We start from the raw sequence: 16873 nt of genomic DNA, 5'->3' as shown, positions 1-16873 counted from the left end.
CGCCACCACGACTTTATGGAAATCATAAGGAAATAATATTCCTCTGATACAACGAAGACTAGTCCACATCCTGTGTTTACCTATAAGCCCCGCCCCCTCAGTCTGTCTCTAAGTCCCGCCCCCCTGAGTCTGTCTCTAAGCCCCGCCCCCCTCAGTCTGTCTCTAAGTCCCGCCCCCCTCAGTCTGTCTCTAAGCCCCGCCCCCTCAGTCTGTCTGTCCCTAAGCCCCGCCCCCTCCGTCTGCCTCTAAGCCCCGCCCCCTCTGAATCTGTCTACACATCAGGTGCTGAGGTGATGATCAGTCACTTCCTGTCACAGTCACAGAAAATAAAATGACATCATCAACATCCTGTGTGGTTCTTTCACAATAAAAGTCTTTGAGTCACATCTAAATATATTTATTGTTTCTGAGGTCATTTGACCTTTGACCTTTGAGTCAGTTCATCCTCAAGTTCAACTGAAGAGACAGAGGCTGTTTTCAAAACCGCATACTACGGTAGCGGTAGCTGTAAAACAGGTGAAAAGCTGTTTTATTTCCCGCTCTAGCGCTGTTATTACGTAACTTTATTACGTTTTTATATTTTAGATCCCAAATCTACGGCCAGTTTATCCAAACGAGGCTGTTTAGAAGTTTGCTCCGATGTTTTTCAGAGAAGTGAAGCTCCACCAGACAGCAGCCGGTCTGGAGAGCTGCTCGGCCGGCCAACCTCCGTCGTCATCCCGGGGGAGAAAAAAACGATCGCTAATTAACTTAGAGGTTTACCACCGGCTGGTTAATGTATTTCTAGGAGATAAATGTTGGTCTCATTGATATAAATCTAACAGCTGTATCAGTAGCATTAGTTAGTCTGAATGTAAAGTGAAGCTTCTTGTGTGTATTGGACAGAAGAGCACAATACTTGCACTACTGTCTTTTGCACTTTACTGCTGCTGCTATTGGCTTAGTTTTTTATTTATATTTATTTTAGATTCACATATTGTTTTATTGTTTTTTAAAATGTTTATGGTCTGTGTGTCTACTGTCTGCACCGAGGGTCTGAGAGAAACACAATTTCGATTCTCTTATGTCCCGTAGCTACATATTGTGGAATTGACCATAAAGCTGACTTTGACTTTGACTTTAAAGGAACAAAGGTCGACAACACGTCATGATGTTGTGACCTCTGACCTGCTGAGTTCATCATCGACACATATTATGAATGTGCAGCTCTGTCACACAACAACATCCCATAATAAACCTGGTATGAAGGTTTCTACTGTTTAAACTGTGCAGCAGCAGTATAAGTGACTGGCTTCTAATCAATGACTGTTATTGATCCATTGATCAGTTCAGCTGCTCTAGAGACTTTAACCTCCTGCTGATGAAGATCAATAAACTCATTAACGATGACATCATCACTGTAAACGTGTATTTTTTTGTCTGACAGGTCTTATTATTGATGATTATTGATATCTAATATTGATTCTATTGTTTTGTTACCAGAAATACACCTGTTACTACACCTGTTATTATTACTGCAGCTTAATAATAATAATTAATAATCATTATTATAATAAATCATAATAATAACGGAGCTGTTGTTCATATTCACAGTGACTTCATCATCATCAGCGGCGTTTACACACACACACACACACACACACACACACACACACACACACACACACACACACACACACACACACACACACACACACACACACACACACACACACACACACACGCGGATCTGCTCTTACCTCAGTGTGTGTGTGTGTGTGTGTGTGTGTGTGTCCAGTCGGTTCCTACCGTCCTGTCGCTGCTCGGGTCCCGGTGCTTTGAGCCGCTGTCAGTCCGCTCAGCAGCTCCGGTCAAGTTCACGGCATTTAACGGAAAACCAGACCGGAAGACACGGGCGGCAGGGCGGGCGGCCCTTCAAAATAAAATAAAATAAAACCCACACTGACTGGTCGCTGCTGGTAACATTCAAAATAAAAGCACGGAGAACGTGTTAAATGAACGTTTTTATTTATTTAAAAATGAATAAAAACGTAAAATGTGCTGATTTATGATCTGCAGCTCGTCCAGATTTAACCCACAGCCCCTGAACGCATCACTTATATATCAAAAATAAAGTTAGGCTAATTACAGTGTTCCTACACATTTGAAATGTCCTAATTCCATACTTTTTCCATACCCTAATTTCCAGGCTTAGGTAAAAAAATAAAATAATTTGTGATATTTAAGTAAATAGATGTGCATAATATATATTAAAAAAGCATGCAATTTATCTTGTTTTCATTATTCTGAATGTGTATGCCATTATGCAACCAAATAATTTCCAGGTGATTGTAGCTAAGTAGGCTACAATAGCACATACAAAATAATTAACCCAAATCACTTCAGATGAGACCAAACCAAGATAAGATGAATAAAATAAATATATTTCCATACAATAGTTTCCATTTTCCATACTTTTAAAGACCTGGAAATGTATAAAATCAAATTCCATACTAACGCTGTAATTAACATGTAATAATCTCTCCCTCATCGTTGTCTAGAACTGAGTCAATGTGTTTTATTTCATGATTAAATTAAATAAAAAATATAATATCACATTTTAATAGTTAAAAAAATAGTAATTAGCCTAGATATAAAATGTTTCTTATGGGTTGTTAACGATGCTGCTGTGACCATGTGACCAAACAGCAGCAGCAGGATAATACTGATGATCAATATATTATCAGTCAATCTCTCATCAGTGAGAAGGAAAATGTTTCACAACATGAAAACAGCTTCTTCTTCTTCTTCTTCTTCTTCTCCTTTTCTACTGTGCAACATCCGGTGGATTGAACCGGAAGTTGCAGTGACGTGACGTGACGTGACGTGAAGCAGATCAATGATAAAACACCAGAAACTGATCAGATGGATTTCATTCTACAGATCGATGAGGAACAAGATGAGAGCAGCTCAGTCAGGAATCTGGTTTATTCATTTATTCATGTGTATATTTATTTATGTATTTATAGTGATGATGATGATTTATTATTGATTATCCCCCTGTCTGTGATCAGCTCCTTTAATCAGCTGCTGTGATGAGACGGAGCTACAGCGCCTCCCTGTGGCTGCACCGCGCCACTGCAGCCGTTCAAACTGACCTCAGGTCTGTTTTTTACTGTAATAACATGAAGTTAAAGATCTTTTTATTTCATTTTTATCTCCATGTTGTTGATATTTAAACATTTCAGAGTCACAGTTACTGAATTCCTGCATTTTTCCCACAATCCTTTGGAGCAGCAGGAGGAGGAGGTGAAGACTTGAGCTGTGTGAGGAGAGACAGGAAGTGGAGTTTTGTTTTAAAAGGGTTAAATCCCAGGTGATGTCGTGAAGTATCCTTCAAAATAATCCACAGAATTTACCTTTCTAAAGTTTTTTTTTTTTCACAACGTTTTAAAAATGTCACCGATACAAGTTGCTCTTTTTCTTTGGGATGCCCTGAAGATGTCTTTCATTTGTTTTGGTCTTGCCCTTTTTCTACCAGTTTCTGGGTAGATGTCTGTAAGTTGATTTCTCTTTCTATTGAGCCAGATTTTTCCCTTTGTTTTGAAAATGTACTGTTTGGCTTCACTGTCTTTCCATTTACCAAAGTTAGACAGTACTACATCATTAATCTCATTATACTTTTATCCAAATGGCACATTCATAAATGTAGATACACAAATCAAAATCCTTTTTTTCTTACATTTAAAAACGAAGTCAAGCAGTTTATTAAAACCATTGAAAAATCTAATAACACAAAAGCTATCAAGACCCTGTGTTGGATTGTATTGTTTTGCACAATTCTTAATAAAGTTGTAAAAAAAAAAAATCCAGGTGATGTGGTGAAGCTGCAATGCATTGTGGTCCGTCTCGGTGGGTGAAGCTGCTGCAGCTGCTCTGAACATCTGGAAGGAAAACTGAGGAGCTGAGGAGGAAACTTTTATTTTATACATCTGGAATAATCTGATTCATGGTGAGTTCAATGACTCAAGTAAAAGTTAGAAACTTTAAACAAACAATTAAAGTGAAGAAGTTTGTTCCTTCGCTAATTTAAAAATGAAAAACAACAGATTTTAATTTCAAAGGAGGTTAAATGGAAAGCAACTGGACTTAGTTATTTGTCTAGGAAGACGTTTCACCTCTCATCCAAGAGGCTTCATCAGTTCATGTAGCATCTGACCAGGACTATGACCTGGACAAATGAGAATATGCACCGGCTTATAACAGATTTTAAGTGACTTTCTTCTTCTTCCTGATGTCAGCGCCTCCTGGTGGAAACAAGTTTTGTCAAATTTGATGTTTAAATATGTAAATGAGGCTATATCTAATTAAATATGCGCTAATTTGCATATATTTCCAGAACAGAAACCTGAACAATGGATAAAGCTGCTTTGTTTTATTTAGTTGACATATTAGAGTCTTTAGTTTTTACAGAGGAGGATTGTGGATATCTCTTTTTATCACTCTGTAAATGAGAAAATACTGTCACCAGCCCTTTAAAACATCTAATGTCTCCATGTTTTTAGTAATAAAATGTTGTATAAATGAGGCAGTGAATGATATATCAACAATCCCCTCTGTAAAAACCTTCAGAATATAGAAAGGGATCAAAGTGGAAGGTTTGGTGTCTGGAAGTGCTGCTGAAGTGGAGATTTCTAGAGAGGAGTCTGAGTCTGAAAAACTCTTTCTGAGAAAACGGCCTTTAAAGACTTGGACTGTAAAACTACAGATTGTTATTGTCAATCCTACTTTTAGGATTTGTTGCTATGATACAGAGGAAATGACCATTTATGGTGAATTTAGGAGAAATGTACAAAAAAATAAAGTAAAATAAAAACCTTTAAGTGGATTTCTACCATTTATTTTCTCTGGTCTGAAAGAAGACATAATGAAGAAAAAAAAAGCCCCAAATCTCAAAATTTATCAGTGCATGAAAAATATGTATTTTTTCCTGTTAGTTCATATTCTAAATTTTTTTCCACACTCATTTTCTGGTCAGATACTTCAGGTACAGGTGAGTCAGGCCACGCCCACCTCACTGCTGATTGGTTTGTAGAATCTGAACGAAATGAAGCAAAGTAATAAAATGTTTTTTTCATCTTCACTGACAAAATCTATAAAAATAAAAGTTTTACAGTGATAAAACTTTTTTTTTAAAACCAAATAAACCCGTTTCCGTTACGTCTGATGATGTGTCGCCGTGGCATCTCCATAGCAACACAACACACACCATCAAACTGTGAGATCGATCTCCATCACATCTGGATTTACTGACCGTCTCAGCTTTTATTTTGAAGGAGGATGGAAACTGGACCTCCAGGTTTGGGTGATTGATTATTGACCCTACTTACTTGTTCTTCTTTTTAATTCTCATTTTATTGTATTTTTTATCCATTAGCTCCTTCTTATTCTTTTTTTTTTTATTATTAATTTATTCCTGTTGTCCTCCTGGGTCAAGAAAGAAAGGAAGGAAGGCAGGAAGGACGAAGGGAGAGATGGGAGGAGAGAAGGAAGGGAAACGGGAAGGTAAGATAGATGGAGGGAGGGAACAGATTGGGTCAAAAAGGAAGGAAGAAGTAAGGACGAAGGGAAGGAAACAAGGAAGGAAGTAAGGGGAAAATGAATGTGGAAAGAAGGAAGGAAAGAAAGATGGAGGGAGGGAACAGATTGGGTCAATTGGATCAAAAAAGGAAGGACGAAGAAGAAAGGACGAAGGGAACAAAGGAAGGAAGGACTGAAGGAAGGGAAAGAGGAAGGAAAGAAAAATGGAGGGAAGGAACAGATTAGGTCAAGGAAGGAAGCAGAAGGACAGATGAAGGAAGGAAGGAAAAAAGGAAGGGAGAAAGGAAGGAAGGGAACATATTGGATCAATTTGATCCAGTAGGACAACAGGAGGGTTAAAAAAAATAAAAAAATCTCTATTTTTAATCCTCATTTCTCATTGTTTCTGAACCGTTTCGTGCTCCATGTCTATGTCTAGTATGTAATGTTGTGGTGAATGTGCTGTATGAACAAAGTGGATTAGATGATTGACGAGTGATTATTGAGGATGTGAGTCGAGTCGAGTGGAGCGTCGTTCACCAGCTACAGGTTTAATATCAGATCAACAACAGTAGAAAAACAGAGGCTACAGACAAAGAAGAGTAGGAAACAGCTTCAACAGGCTCTTTAAAATAATTCCTCTGTACAGTATTTACACACACACACGCACACACACACACACATACACAGATACAGTACAGCTACACACTGAGGAGGAGGAGGGGGGAGGGGCCAGTCAGTCAGTCTGAACGCTGCGCTCTGATTGGTCCGTCCACAGTGTTTGTTTTTTTAATTAGTGGAGTCACAGCTGCTCCTCCTCTTCCTCCTCCTCCTCCTCCTCCTCCTCCTGCAGCGTCTCTGAGGCTCCGCCCACGTCCACTCTGACCTCGGTGGTCTGGACCAGGACCGGTCTAATCCGGTTTGGTCCGGTCCAGGCGTCCAGGCAGAGGAAGCCAACGCAGCGACACCATTGAACTGATGCTGCAGCAGAAACGTCTCATCATGTGATCCAGTCACATGACTCCAGGTGAGAGGAGGGAGGAGGAGGGGGAGGGCCGGGGGGGACGTCAGCCAATCAGGGGTTGTGCCTGTGGAGGACAAGAGGACACGATTGGTTAGAGAGGAATGTCCACTAAGACTAGTCTGGGGCCGTTGACTCGTTGTTTTGGTAGGAAACAGAACCAGGGCGAGAGAGACAGACCTTTCCTTCAAAATAAAAGCACCGAGCTAATAAAATGCGGTAAAACTCTTTAATTTAAAGCAGAAGTGAGTGATATATTTGTGTTAATATAAGTCTTAAATAGTTATATCTTCCGACAGCAATCACTTACATAGAGTGTTTGGACTGAAACACGGGTCTCTCAGTCCCTCTGCTCTGCTCTGAGCCGAAGAGAAAACATTTATCGTATCCTACAGTTTTTATCCAATGAGGAGAGAGAACGGCATGCAGGGCTGTGTGTGCAGCCAAGGAACGCCGTGAATGTGGTGACGTAGCGACGAGGACTGTTATGGTGCGTTCAAGGAAACTCGTATTTCTCCGACCGTGAAGTCGTACCAGTTTGATCTGGTACGACTTCACAGGTCAGAAGTTACGAGTGGCCGTTATAGTGACTTTCACCAGTAAAACAGGTCGGAGAAACACGAGTGGGTTGCCTGGAACGCTACAAAGTCGTAAGTTGTGACTTGAAGCTGTAATTTACGATTTCAAAAGCCTGCCTGGAACGCAGCATTAGCGAAAACGACCGGATCGCTTACTTCTGCTTTAAGGAATATAATTTACAAGAAAGTCCCCGAGCCATTAAGTTAACATTTTGCTTTTATTGTATTACAAGTTAAAGCAGATATCAGCTTCACGGCCGTTTCGGCTAATGCTGCGTTCAAGGCAGGCTTTTGAAACCGTAAGTTACAGCTTCAAGTCACAACTACGACTTGGTGGCGTTCCAGGTAACCCGTAGCTCGTGTTTTTACCATCCTGTTGTCTGTGAAAGTTCCCTATAACGGCCACTCGTAACTTCCGACCCGTGAACTCGTACCAGATCGAACTGGTATGACTTCACAGGAAGGAAAAACACAAAGTACGAGTTTCTTTGAACGCACCATGAGTTAGCAGCCCCCGCCCTTGTCAGGCATCAATTGGTCCTCGTGCTACGTCACCACATTCACGCGCATCCCTTGGCTGCACACACAGCCCTTCATGCCGTTCTCTCTCCTCATTGGATAACACTTGTATCCCACAAGGAAAATTTTCTCCTCGGGTTACAGCAGAGCAGAGTGACGGAGAGACTCGTGTTTAGGCTGAAATACTTCATGTAAGTGATTGCTGACGGAAAATAGGACTATTTAGGACTTATATTAACAAAAACATTCCACTGATATCTGCTTTAATGTTTATTTTATAAGTTTTATGTTGGAGAACACTTTTATTTAGGTGAATTTGGTGATTTCGGTATCCGCTACAGACAGGAACCAGAATGCAGACGAATTCGGAGGTAACCGACACCAGGCTCTTCGCTTGTCTGAAGAGCCTGGTGACGTGAGGCTAACTAAGACGGTCGTTCTCCTGTGTTTTGTGGTTGTTTTCACGTCCTGCAGCGCCTCCTTGTGGATTGTTGGGCTTTTATTTTGAAGAGCAACATTTTTTCTGCAATTTAAATCTTTATTTATAAACACAGTTGGTGTAACTCACGACCAGCGAAGGCAAAGGTGCCAGAAAACCACTGAAAAGTTGTTGTTTTTTTTTAAAAGGAGATGACACTGAAACTTCATCTGATCCAAGTTCAGATTCTCTTGTTTTACATTTATAAACAGTAGAAAGAAGAGCAACGCAGCTCACATGGTCCAACATACAGAAGACACAATAACATGAGAAGTCACAAGTGTTCCTGGAAACAGGATACAGATAAAACAATAGTAATAATAATAATAAAATAAAATAAATAATTTCCTTCGCTTCTTTCTCCCTGCACAACGTTGTGTTGTTCACTCATTAAAAACATGTAAACCAACGTGTTATTGATCCTGTTTTATGGTTTCATTTAAAAGAAGCATGTGGTACATTTGTCATGTTTCACATCTGCAATAAGCTTTAAAGGCACATTCCATTTAATACGTCATTATTAGATTTATAAAATTATCTTTAGTTAAACATGATTCATCTTCTTGTTTTGTGCTGTAGTTTCACACAGGTAGAGATTCAGTGTGTCTCACCTGTCTCACCTCCGTGGGGGGGGGTACATGGACGGGGCGGACGCCTGCTGACTGGCGACGATGGCTGAGGACGAGAGACCTGAGAGACACAGAGAGAGAGAGAGACGGGTCAGATCCAAAATGGCCGACACTTCATACAGACGTTTGACTTGATTTTCTGCAGCTGCTGAAAACATCTGGGCCCAGGTGTTAAGAGGTAATCCGATCAGATTTTGGATAATGGATCGGATCAAATCTGGAAAATGGGTTGTTTCAAAACCAAAAACGGATTCTGAGATCGGATCAGATCACGTGATCCAGTCGTGGTTTTAATCTGGATCAAACCTTCAGTTTGTGTTGTTCAAAACTTTTTAGTATTCAGCATTGCTCATTCAGCATTCACCCGTATTTCCTTCTATTCCTTCCTTCAATCTATTCTCAGCTATTGCTTCAGCTTTGTCAGCAATGTTTCATCAGTTTTCTTTACTTTCAGGTTAGCTACAGATTTCAACTCTACGAAATCTTCAACTGTTACACCTAAACATGCAGGATTTCTACATTTTTCTACCTTTTTAACATTCCTACTGCTTTTACCCCATTCATCTCTTAGCTTATAAGTTTTATGTTTTAGCTTTAGTGTAGTTTTCAACATTGTTTCAACAATTTCTTCAGCTTATTCAGCATTGCTTCAGTAATGGTGTTCAGCTTTCAGCATTCACACGTATTTCCTAGAGGAAATGCAATCCAGATAATTTTTATCCAGATTAACAACTGGCCCAAGATATTCCGTCTCAGTCATGTAACAACCAATCAGAGCTCAGAGTCATGACCACACCTCCTCTCTAAGATAAAGTTTCTGTCTCTGAGAACCGTCCCTCACCTGAGGCGTAGGACAGGTCGTACTGCCCCGACAGCAGGGGGTATCCCAGGTGGTGGTGGGAGGGCAGGATGCGTTGGGAGGGGGAGGATCGGGGTCGGTCCCCCTCCCTCTCCCTCTCCCTCTCCCGGTCTCTCTCTCTCTCCCGCTCCCGGTCGTGCGAGCCCTTGGCGTCCTGGATGGACGGCGACTTGCTCTTGTACTGGCTGGCGTGCTGCTGCAGCAGCTCCAGAGCTTTGGCCTCGCCGGGCGGCTTCACCGTGGGGCTGGACCGGGACGGCTTCTCCCTCTCCTCCTCCCCCGGCCCCCCCATCTTCCCCCCCGCATACGAGGGGAAGGAGTAGCCGGCTGGCAGGTAGGACGCTGAGGACAGAGGACAGACACGGTCAGAGGACAAACACGGTCAAGAGTGGAACACAGGAAACTGCTGCTGCTGCTGCTGCTGCTCAGAGGAACCAGCTACATCCCAACAACAGGAAGCGTTTCTGGGGACACGATAAAGTGAGGGACCGGTCTTGGTACACAATAACAGGGTATAGAGGAGGAGGAGAAAGAGAAGGAGGAGGAGAAGAAGAGGAGAGAGGGAAAAGGCAGAGAAGAAGAAATGAGAGGAGAAGAAAAGGAGAGAGGGAAAGAAGAGAAGATTCTTTCAACAATTTCTGCAGCTCATTCAGCATTGCTTCAGTAATGGCGTTCAGCTTTCAGCATTCACACATATTTCCTTGAGGAAATGCATTCTCTAGTGTTATTTAATTGAATGATTCCTCTGGAGAAGAGGAGGAGAAAGAAGGAGAGAGGGAAAGAGGAGAGGAGAAAAAGAGGAGAGAGGGAAAAGGCGGAGAAGAAGAAAAGAGGAGAAGAAAAGGAGAGAGGGAAAGAGAGAAGAGGAGAAGATTCTTTCAACAATTTCTTCAGCTCATTCAGCATTGCTTCAGTAATGGCGTTCAGCTTTCAGCATTCACACGTATTTCCTTGGGGAAATGCATTCTCTAGTGTTATTTATATTTAATTCAGTGATTCCTCTGCGTTCCTCTGGAGAAGAGGAGAAAAGAGGATTAAAGAAGGAGAGGAGAGAGGGGAAAGAGAAGAGGAGGAGAAAGAGAAGGGGGAGGAGAGGGAAGAGGAGGAGAAGAAGAGGAGAAAAGAGGAGAGAGGGAAGATTCTTTCAACTATCTCTTATTCAGCATTGCTTCAGTAATGGCGTTCAGCTTTCAGCATTCACACGTATTTCCTTGAGGAAATGCATTCTCTAATGTTATTTATATTTAATTGAATGATTCCTCTGCGTTCCTCCGGAAAAGAGGAGGAGAAAAGAGGAGAGAGGGAAGAGGAGGAGAAGAAGAAGAGAAGAGAGGGAAAAGGCAGAGAAGAAGAGGAGAAAAGAGGAGAGAGGGAAAGAGAGAAGGGGAGGAGAGAGAAAATTCTTTCAACAATTTCTTCAGCTGATTCAGCATTGCTTCAGTAATGGCGTTCAGTTTTCAGCATTCACGCGTATTTCCTTGAGGAAATGCATTCTCTAGTGTTATTTAATTGAGTGATTCCTCTGGAGAAGAGGAGGAGAAAAGAGGAGAGGAGGAGAAAGAAGGAGAGAGGGAAAGAGAAGAGGAGGAGAGAGGGAAGGGGAGGAGAAAAAGAGGAGAGAGGGAAAAGGCGTTGCAGCATTGCTTCAGTAATGGCGTTCAGTTTTCAGCATTCACGCGTATTTCCTTGAGGAAAAGCATTCTCTAGTGTTATTTATATTTAATTGAATGATTCCTCTGCGTTCCTCCGGAAAAGAGGAGGAGAAAAGAGGAGAGAGGGAAAGAGAGAAGGGGAGGAGAGAGAAAATTCTTTCAACAATTTCTTCAGCTGATTCAGCATTGCTTCAGTAATGGCGTTCAGCTTTCAGCATTCACGCGTATTTCCTTGAGGAAATGCATTCTCTAGTGTTATTTAATTGAATGATTCCTCTGGAGAAGAGGAGGAGAAAGAAGGAGAGAGGGAAAGAGGAGAGGAGAAAAAGAGGAGAGAGGGAAAAGGCGGAGAAGAAGAAAAGAGGAGAAGAAAAGGAGAGAGGGAAAGAGAGAAGAGGAGAAGATTCTTTCAACAATTTCTTCAGCTCATTCAGCATTGCTTCAGTAATGGCGTTCAGCTTTCAGCATTCACACGTATTTCCTTGAGGAAATGCATTCTCTAGTGTTATTTATATTTAATTCAGTGATTCTTCTGCGTTCCTCTGGAGAAGAGGAGAAAAGAGGATAAAGAAGGAGAGGAGAGAGGGGAAAGAGAAGAGGAGGAGAAAGAGAAGGAGGAGGAGAGGGAAGAGGAGGAGAAGAAGAGGAGAAAAGAGGAGAGAGGGAAGATTCTTTCAACTATCTCTTATTCAGCATTGCTTCAGTAATGGCGTTCAGCTTTCAGCATTCACACGTATTTCCTTGAGGAAATGCATTCTCTAATGTTATTTATATTTAATTGAATGATTCCTCTGCGTTCCTCCGGAAAAGAGGAGGAGAAAAGAGGAGAGAGGGAAGAGGAGGAGAAGAAGAAGAGAAGAGAGGGAAAAGGCAGAGAAGAAGAGGAGAAAAGAGGAGAGAGGGAAAGAGATAAGGGGAGGAGAGAGAAAATTCTTTCAACAATTTCTTCCGCTGATTCAGCATTGCTTCAGTAATGGCGTTCAGTTTTCAGCATTCACGCGTATTTCCTTGAGGAAATGCATTCTCTAGTGTTATTTAATTGAGTGATTCCTCTGGAGAAGAGGAGGAGAAAAGAGGAGAGGAGGAGAAAGAAGGAGAGAGGGAAAGAGAAGAGGAGGAGAGAGGGAAGGGGAGGAGAAAAAGAGGAGAGAGGGAAAAGGCGTTGCAGCATTGCTTCAGTAATGGCGTTCAGTTTTCAGCATTCACGCGTATTTCCTTGAGGAAATGCATTCTCTAGTGTTATTCATATCTAATTCATTGATACTTTAACGTGCCACTAGAGGGAGCCACACAGTGAGAGCGACTGGTCCAGAAGATCCATCCCATAGTTACCATAGTCCTGACTCACCTGGGTATCCCTGCATCATGACCGAGGGCATCCCTCGGTAACCGGGGTGACTGGGCTCGTATCCCTGGCCGTAACCGTAGGCGCCGTGCATGTAGGGCATGTAGCCCTGGTGCTGCGCCAGCGGAGAGGAGAACTGCATGTGGGGGGGGTGCACCTCCTTCCCTACTCCTCCTCCTCTGTGCTCCTCTAGAGGCAGCTGAGTCCTGCCCTCCACCCCCCCCTCCTTCACCTCCTCCTTCTGCAGCCGCGGCCGCTCCTCCTTCAGCTTCCTGTCCCCCCTCTCCCTCTCCCGGCCCCCCTCCCTCTCTCGTTCCCGCTCCCGCTCCTCCTTCCACCGCTCCTCCTCCTGAGGTTTGGGAGCCTCCGAGTATTTGTGGGGGTAGACGTAGGGCCACAGGCGGGAGTCGGGCTCCTGGAGGAGGGGAGGGAGGGAAAGAGAAGAGGAGGAGAAAAGAGGAGAGAGGGAAGAGGAGAAGAGGAGGAGAAAGACAAGAGGAGGAGGAGAGAGAGAAGAGGAGAAAAAAGGAGAGAGGGAAGAGGAGGTTTAATAAAAACTCACTCATGTGATCATCTTCTCTAGTTCTCTAGTCATTGACCACTTGCACAATGTAGTGTGACGCACTTCCGGGTTACGAAGTCACGGGTTAGTGGTCGAAGCATTTGTGATCATTATTGATCGCATTTTGCCGTTAGCCGCTAAGGGCTCATTACGCTAACGGCTAGTTAGCCGCTAGCCGGGCAGCTAGTTAGTTATATTAAGAAGGTATTAAAAAATGATAATTATTATTTAAAAAATAAAAATAGCCGAGCGGCTAACGGCAAAATGTGGTGTTACGTGTTAGATGTAGCTAATCTAAATACAGCAGCGCTATGGTAACGATGACAACCAGAAGTAAACAACCCGTAACTTGCGTCACACTACGTTGTGCAGGTGGTCCATTGATCAGTGATTGGTTGATTGGTCGTTACCTGTCGGTACCACATCGCCGGCTCGACGCCGGCCGGCCGTCCTGACTCCGCCCCCGTTGCCTTGGCGACGGCGTCCTCCTTCCCATGATGCCCTGCTTCGCTCAGCTTCATCTTCAGCCCCTCCTGGGGGGGCGGGGCGGGGCCTTTAGGCTCCTCCCCCTTCGCCATGATGACCGACTTCGCCTGCTCCGAGGGCGGCGGCGGCAGCGTCGTCGTCGTCGTCAGGGGCAACGGGGCCTCTTTGGGCTGCTTGTTGGCGTTGGCGGCGTTGAGCCCCGCCCCCTTGGCGCCGAGGTCGGTGAGGGACGGCGCTCTGGACAACGAGGGCGGCGCCAGCTTCTGCTCGCGCTCCTTGTTGTTGTCCTTCCTGTTGTCGTGGCGATGGCGGTCGTCGTGGTGCTGCTGCGGCTGCTGGCGGTAGGCGGGGCCGGACGCCATCAGGTGGGCGTGGTAGGCCTGGTCGGGCGCCGCGTAGGCGTACGGCGGCGGCACGTAGTACTGGTTGTAGTAGAGCGGCGCCGAGAACACGTTAGGCCGCTGGATGACGGACGGCTGCTGAGGCTCCGCCCCCGACGCCGCCGCCACGGCAACACGCTGCTGCCGCTCCTCCTGAGGCTCCGGCTTCATCATCTCCACCGGCGCCTCCTCCTCCTCCTTCTTCACCTTCACCTCGCTGCCGTCGGCGTGCAGCGGCGGCGCGGCGCCGTAGCCGGGGGAGTAGTACGAGTCGTAGTTCGGGTAGAACGGCGCCTCCTTGCTCGGCGGCCGCGGCGGGAACAGCGCCTTCTTGGCTCCGCCCCCTTCTCGTTCCCGTGGCGTCTGATCAGGCTCAGTCTTCACCTTCACCACCACGCCGTCCGCCGCCGCAGCCGCCGCTGCTGCAGCCGCCGCGGCCGCCGCTGCTCTCGCCTCGCCGCCGTCCTCGCCAGCGTCGGAGATGTCGGAGTAGGCGGGGCTGCCGGTTTCGGTTTTTTCGGCGCCGTTCTGGTTGAGGGCGGTGGCGTCCATCCCTCTGCCGCCGCCGCCGCCGCCGATGGACGGCGAGGGCGCGTTGTCGGAGAAGCTGTAGACCTTAGTAGAACAAGTGAGAGAAGTAAAGTTATTGGGCATTTTCGATCGATTTTTATATTAATCACGATTCTTTTCCGATTTTGTTTTTTTTTTGGGACGACCAATCTTTATTGTACGATCATGTATTCTGTGCCATTACACTCGACAAAGTCAAACCGGCTTGTTACATAGAGTGTTTGGACCAAAACACGGGTCTGTCAGTCACTCTGCTCTGCGCCGAGGAGAAAACTTTTCTTGTATCCTACAGTTTTTATCCAATGAGGAGAGAGAACGGCATGCAGGGCTGTGTGTGCAGCCAAGGGATGCGCGTGAATGTGGTGACGTAGGGACGAGGACTGTTATGGTGCGTTCAAGGCAACCCGTAACTCGTGTTTTTCCGACCTGTGAACTCGTACCAGTTCGATCTGGTACGAGTTCACGGGTCAGAAGTTACGAGTGGACGTTATAGTGACTTTCACAGGTAAAACAGGTCGGAGAAACACGAGTGGGTTGCCTGGAACGCTACAAAGTCGTAAGTCGTGACTTGAAGCTGTAATTTACGGTTTCAAAAGCCTGCCTGGAACGCAGCATTAGCCAAAACGACCGGATCGCTTACTTCTGCTTTAATGCCCCTGGTAGGGTCTCCCAAGGCAAACAGGTCCTAGGTGACGGGTCAGACTAAGAGCGGTTCCAAAACCCCTTTATGAGTGGAACAATATCAAGGACGTTCACGTCGCCCGGATCAGCGTCACCGGGGCCCCACCCTGGAGCTAGGCCTGGGGTCGGGGCTCGCAGGCGAGCGCCTGGTGGCCGGGTCTCTGCCCACGGGACCCGGCCAGGCCCAGCCCGAAGGAGCGACGTGGGCCCGCCTTCCAGTAGGCCCACCACCCGTAGGAAGGACCATGAGGGGCCGGTGCCGTGTGCTCTTGGTGGCAGCCGTGGGCGGGGGCCCCCGGCGACCCAATCCCCGGACAACGACTCTGGCTTTAGGGACATGGAACGTCACCTCGCTGGGGGGGAAAGAGCCTGAGCTCGTGCGGGAGGTTGAGAGGTATCGGCTAGAGATAGTCGGGCTCACCTCCACGCACAGCCTGGGCTCTGGAACCAACTCCTTGAGAGAGGATGGACTCTCTTCCACTCTGGAGTTGCCCACGGTGAGAGGCGGCGAGCTGGTGTGGGCTTGCTCAAAGCTCCCCAGCTCAGCCGCCATGTGTTGGAGTTCTCCCCACTGAACGAGAGGGTGGTTTCCCTGCGCCTTCGGGTCGGGGATAGGTCTCACACTGTCGTCTCAGCCTACGGGCTGAACGGCAGTGCAGAGTACCCGGCCTTCCTGGAGGCCCTGGGAGGAACTAGAAGCTGCTCCAACCGGGGACTCCATCGTTCTACTGGGGGACTTCAACGCTCACTAGGCAGCGACAGTGTTACCTGGAGAGGTGTGATTGGGAGGAACGGCCTCCCCGATCTGAACCTGAGCGGTGTTTTGTTATTGGACTCTCTGTGCTAGTCACAGTTTGTCCATACCGAACACCATGTTCAGGCATAAGGGTGTCCATCTGTGCACGTGGCACCAGGACACCCTAGGCCGGAGGTCAATGATCGACTTTGTAGTCGTGTCATCTGATCTCCGGCCGTATGTCTTGGACACTCGGGTGAAGAGAGGGGCTGAGCTGTCAACTGGCCGTAAGGTCTCCGGCGCTTGTCGCAGCGGCAATCCCCGAACCCGGTGGTGGACACCAGAAGTAAGGGATGCCGTCAAGCTGAAGAAGGAGTCCTACCGAGCCTGGCTAGCTCGGGGGACTCCCGAGGCAGCCGACGGGTACCGGCAGGCCAAGCGGACGGCAGCCCGGGCGGTCGCGGAAGCAAAAACTCGGGTCTGGGAAAAGTTCGGGGAGGCCATGGAGGAGGACTACCGGTCGGCCTCGAGGAAATTCTGGCAAACCATCCGACGCCTCAGGAGGGGGAAGCAGTGCTCCGCCAACACTGTTTACAGTGGAGGAGGGGAGCTGTTGACCTCGACTGGGGATATCGTCGGGCGGTGGAAGGAATACTTCGAGGATCTCCTCAATCCCACTGACACGCCTTCCGTCGAGGAAGCAGAGGCTGAGGATTCAGAGGTTGATTCATTCATCACCCAAGCTGAAGTCACTGAGGTAGTTCAGAAGCTCCTCAGTGGCAAGGCACCGGGGGTGGATGAGATCCGCCCTGAGTACC

General features: G+C 46.2%; 1 protein-coding gene across 2 annotated transcripts in view; it reads right to left on the bottom strand.

Moving 5' to 3' along the window:
* Positions 1 to 6079: 6079 nt before the first annotated feature.
* The window catches only part of znf609a (zinc finger protein 609a), a 37708-nt gene continuing 26914 nt past the window's right edge, over positions 6080 to 16873 (bottom strand). Inside the window, exons 6-10 of one of the 2 annotated variants that reach the window (XM_083973843.1) lie at positions 13613 to 14683; positions 12644 to 13055; positions 9626 to 9985; positions 8767 to 8845; positions 6080 to 6647 (exon numbers count right to left, since the gene is read on the bottom strand). In XM_083973843.1, coding sequence (XP_083829969.1) covers positions 8772 to 8845; positions 9626 to 9985; positions 12644 to 13055; positions 13613 to 14683 — 1917 coding nt within the window. In that variant the 3' untranslated portion in view covers positions 6080 to 6647; positions 8767 to 8771. The remainder of the gene's footprint in view (positions 6648 to 8766; positions 8846 to 9625; positions 9986 to 12643; positions 13056 to 13612; positions 14684 to 16873) is intronic. The other variant, XM_083973842.1, reaches the window with a different exon arrangement.

The sequence above is a fragment of the Trachurus trachurus genome (assembly GCF_905171665.1).
Source record: "Trachurus trachurus genome assembly, chromosome: 6".
NCBI classification, from domain to species: Eukaryota; Metazoa; Chordata; class Actinopteri; order Carangiformes; family Carangidae; genus Trachurus; species Trachurus trachurus.
Note: the sequence above shows the minus strand (reverse complement) of the source record. Positions and strands in the feature narration are given on the sequence as shown.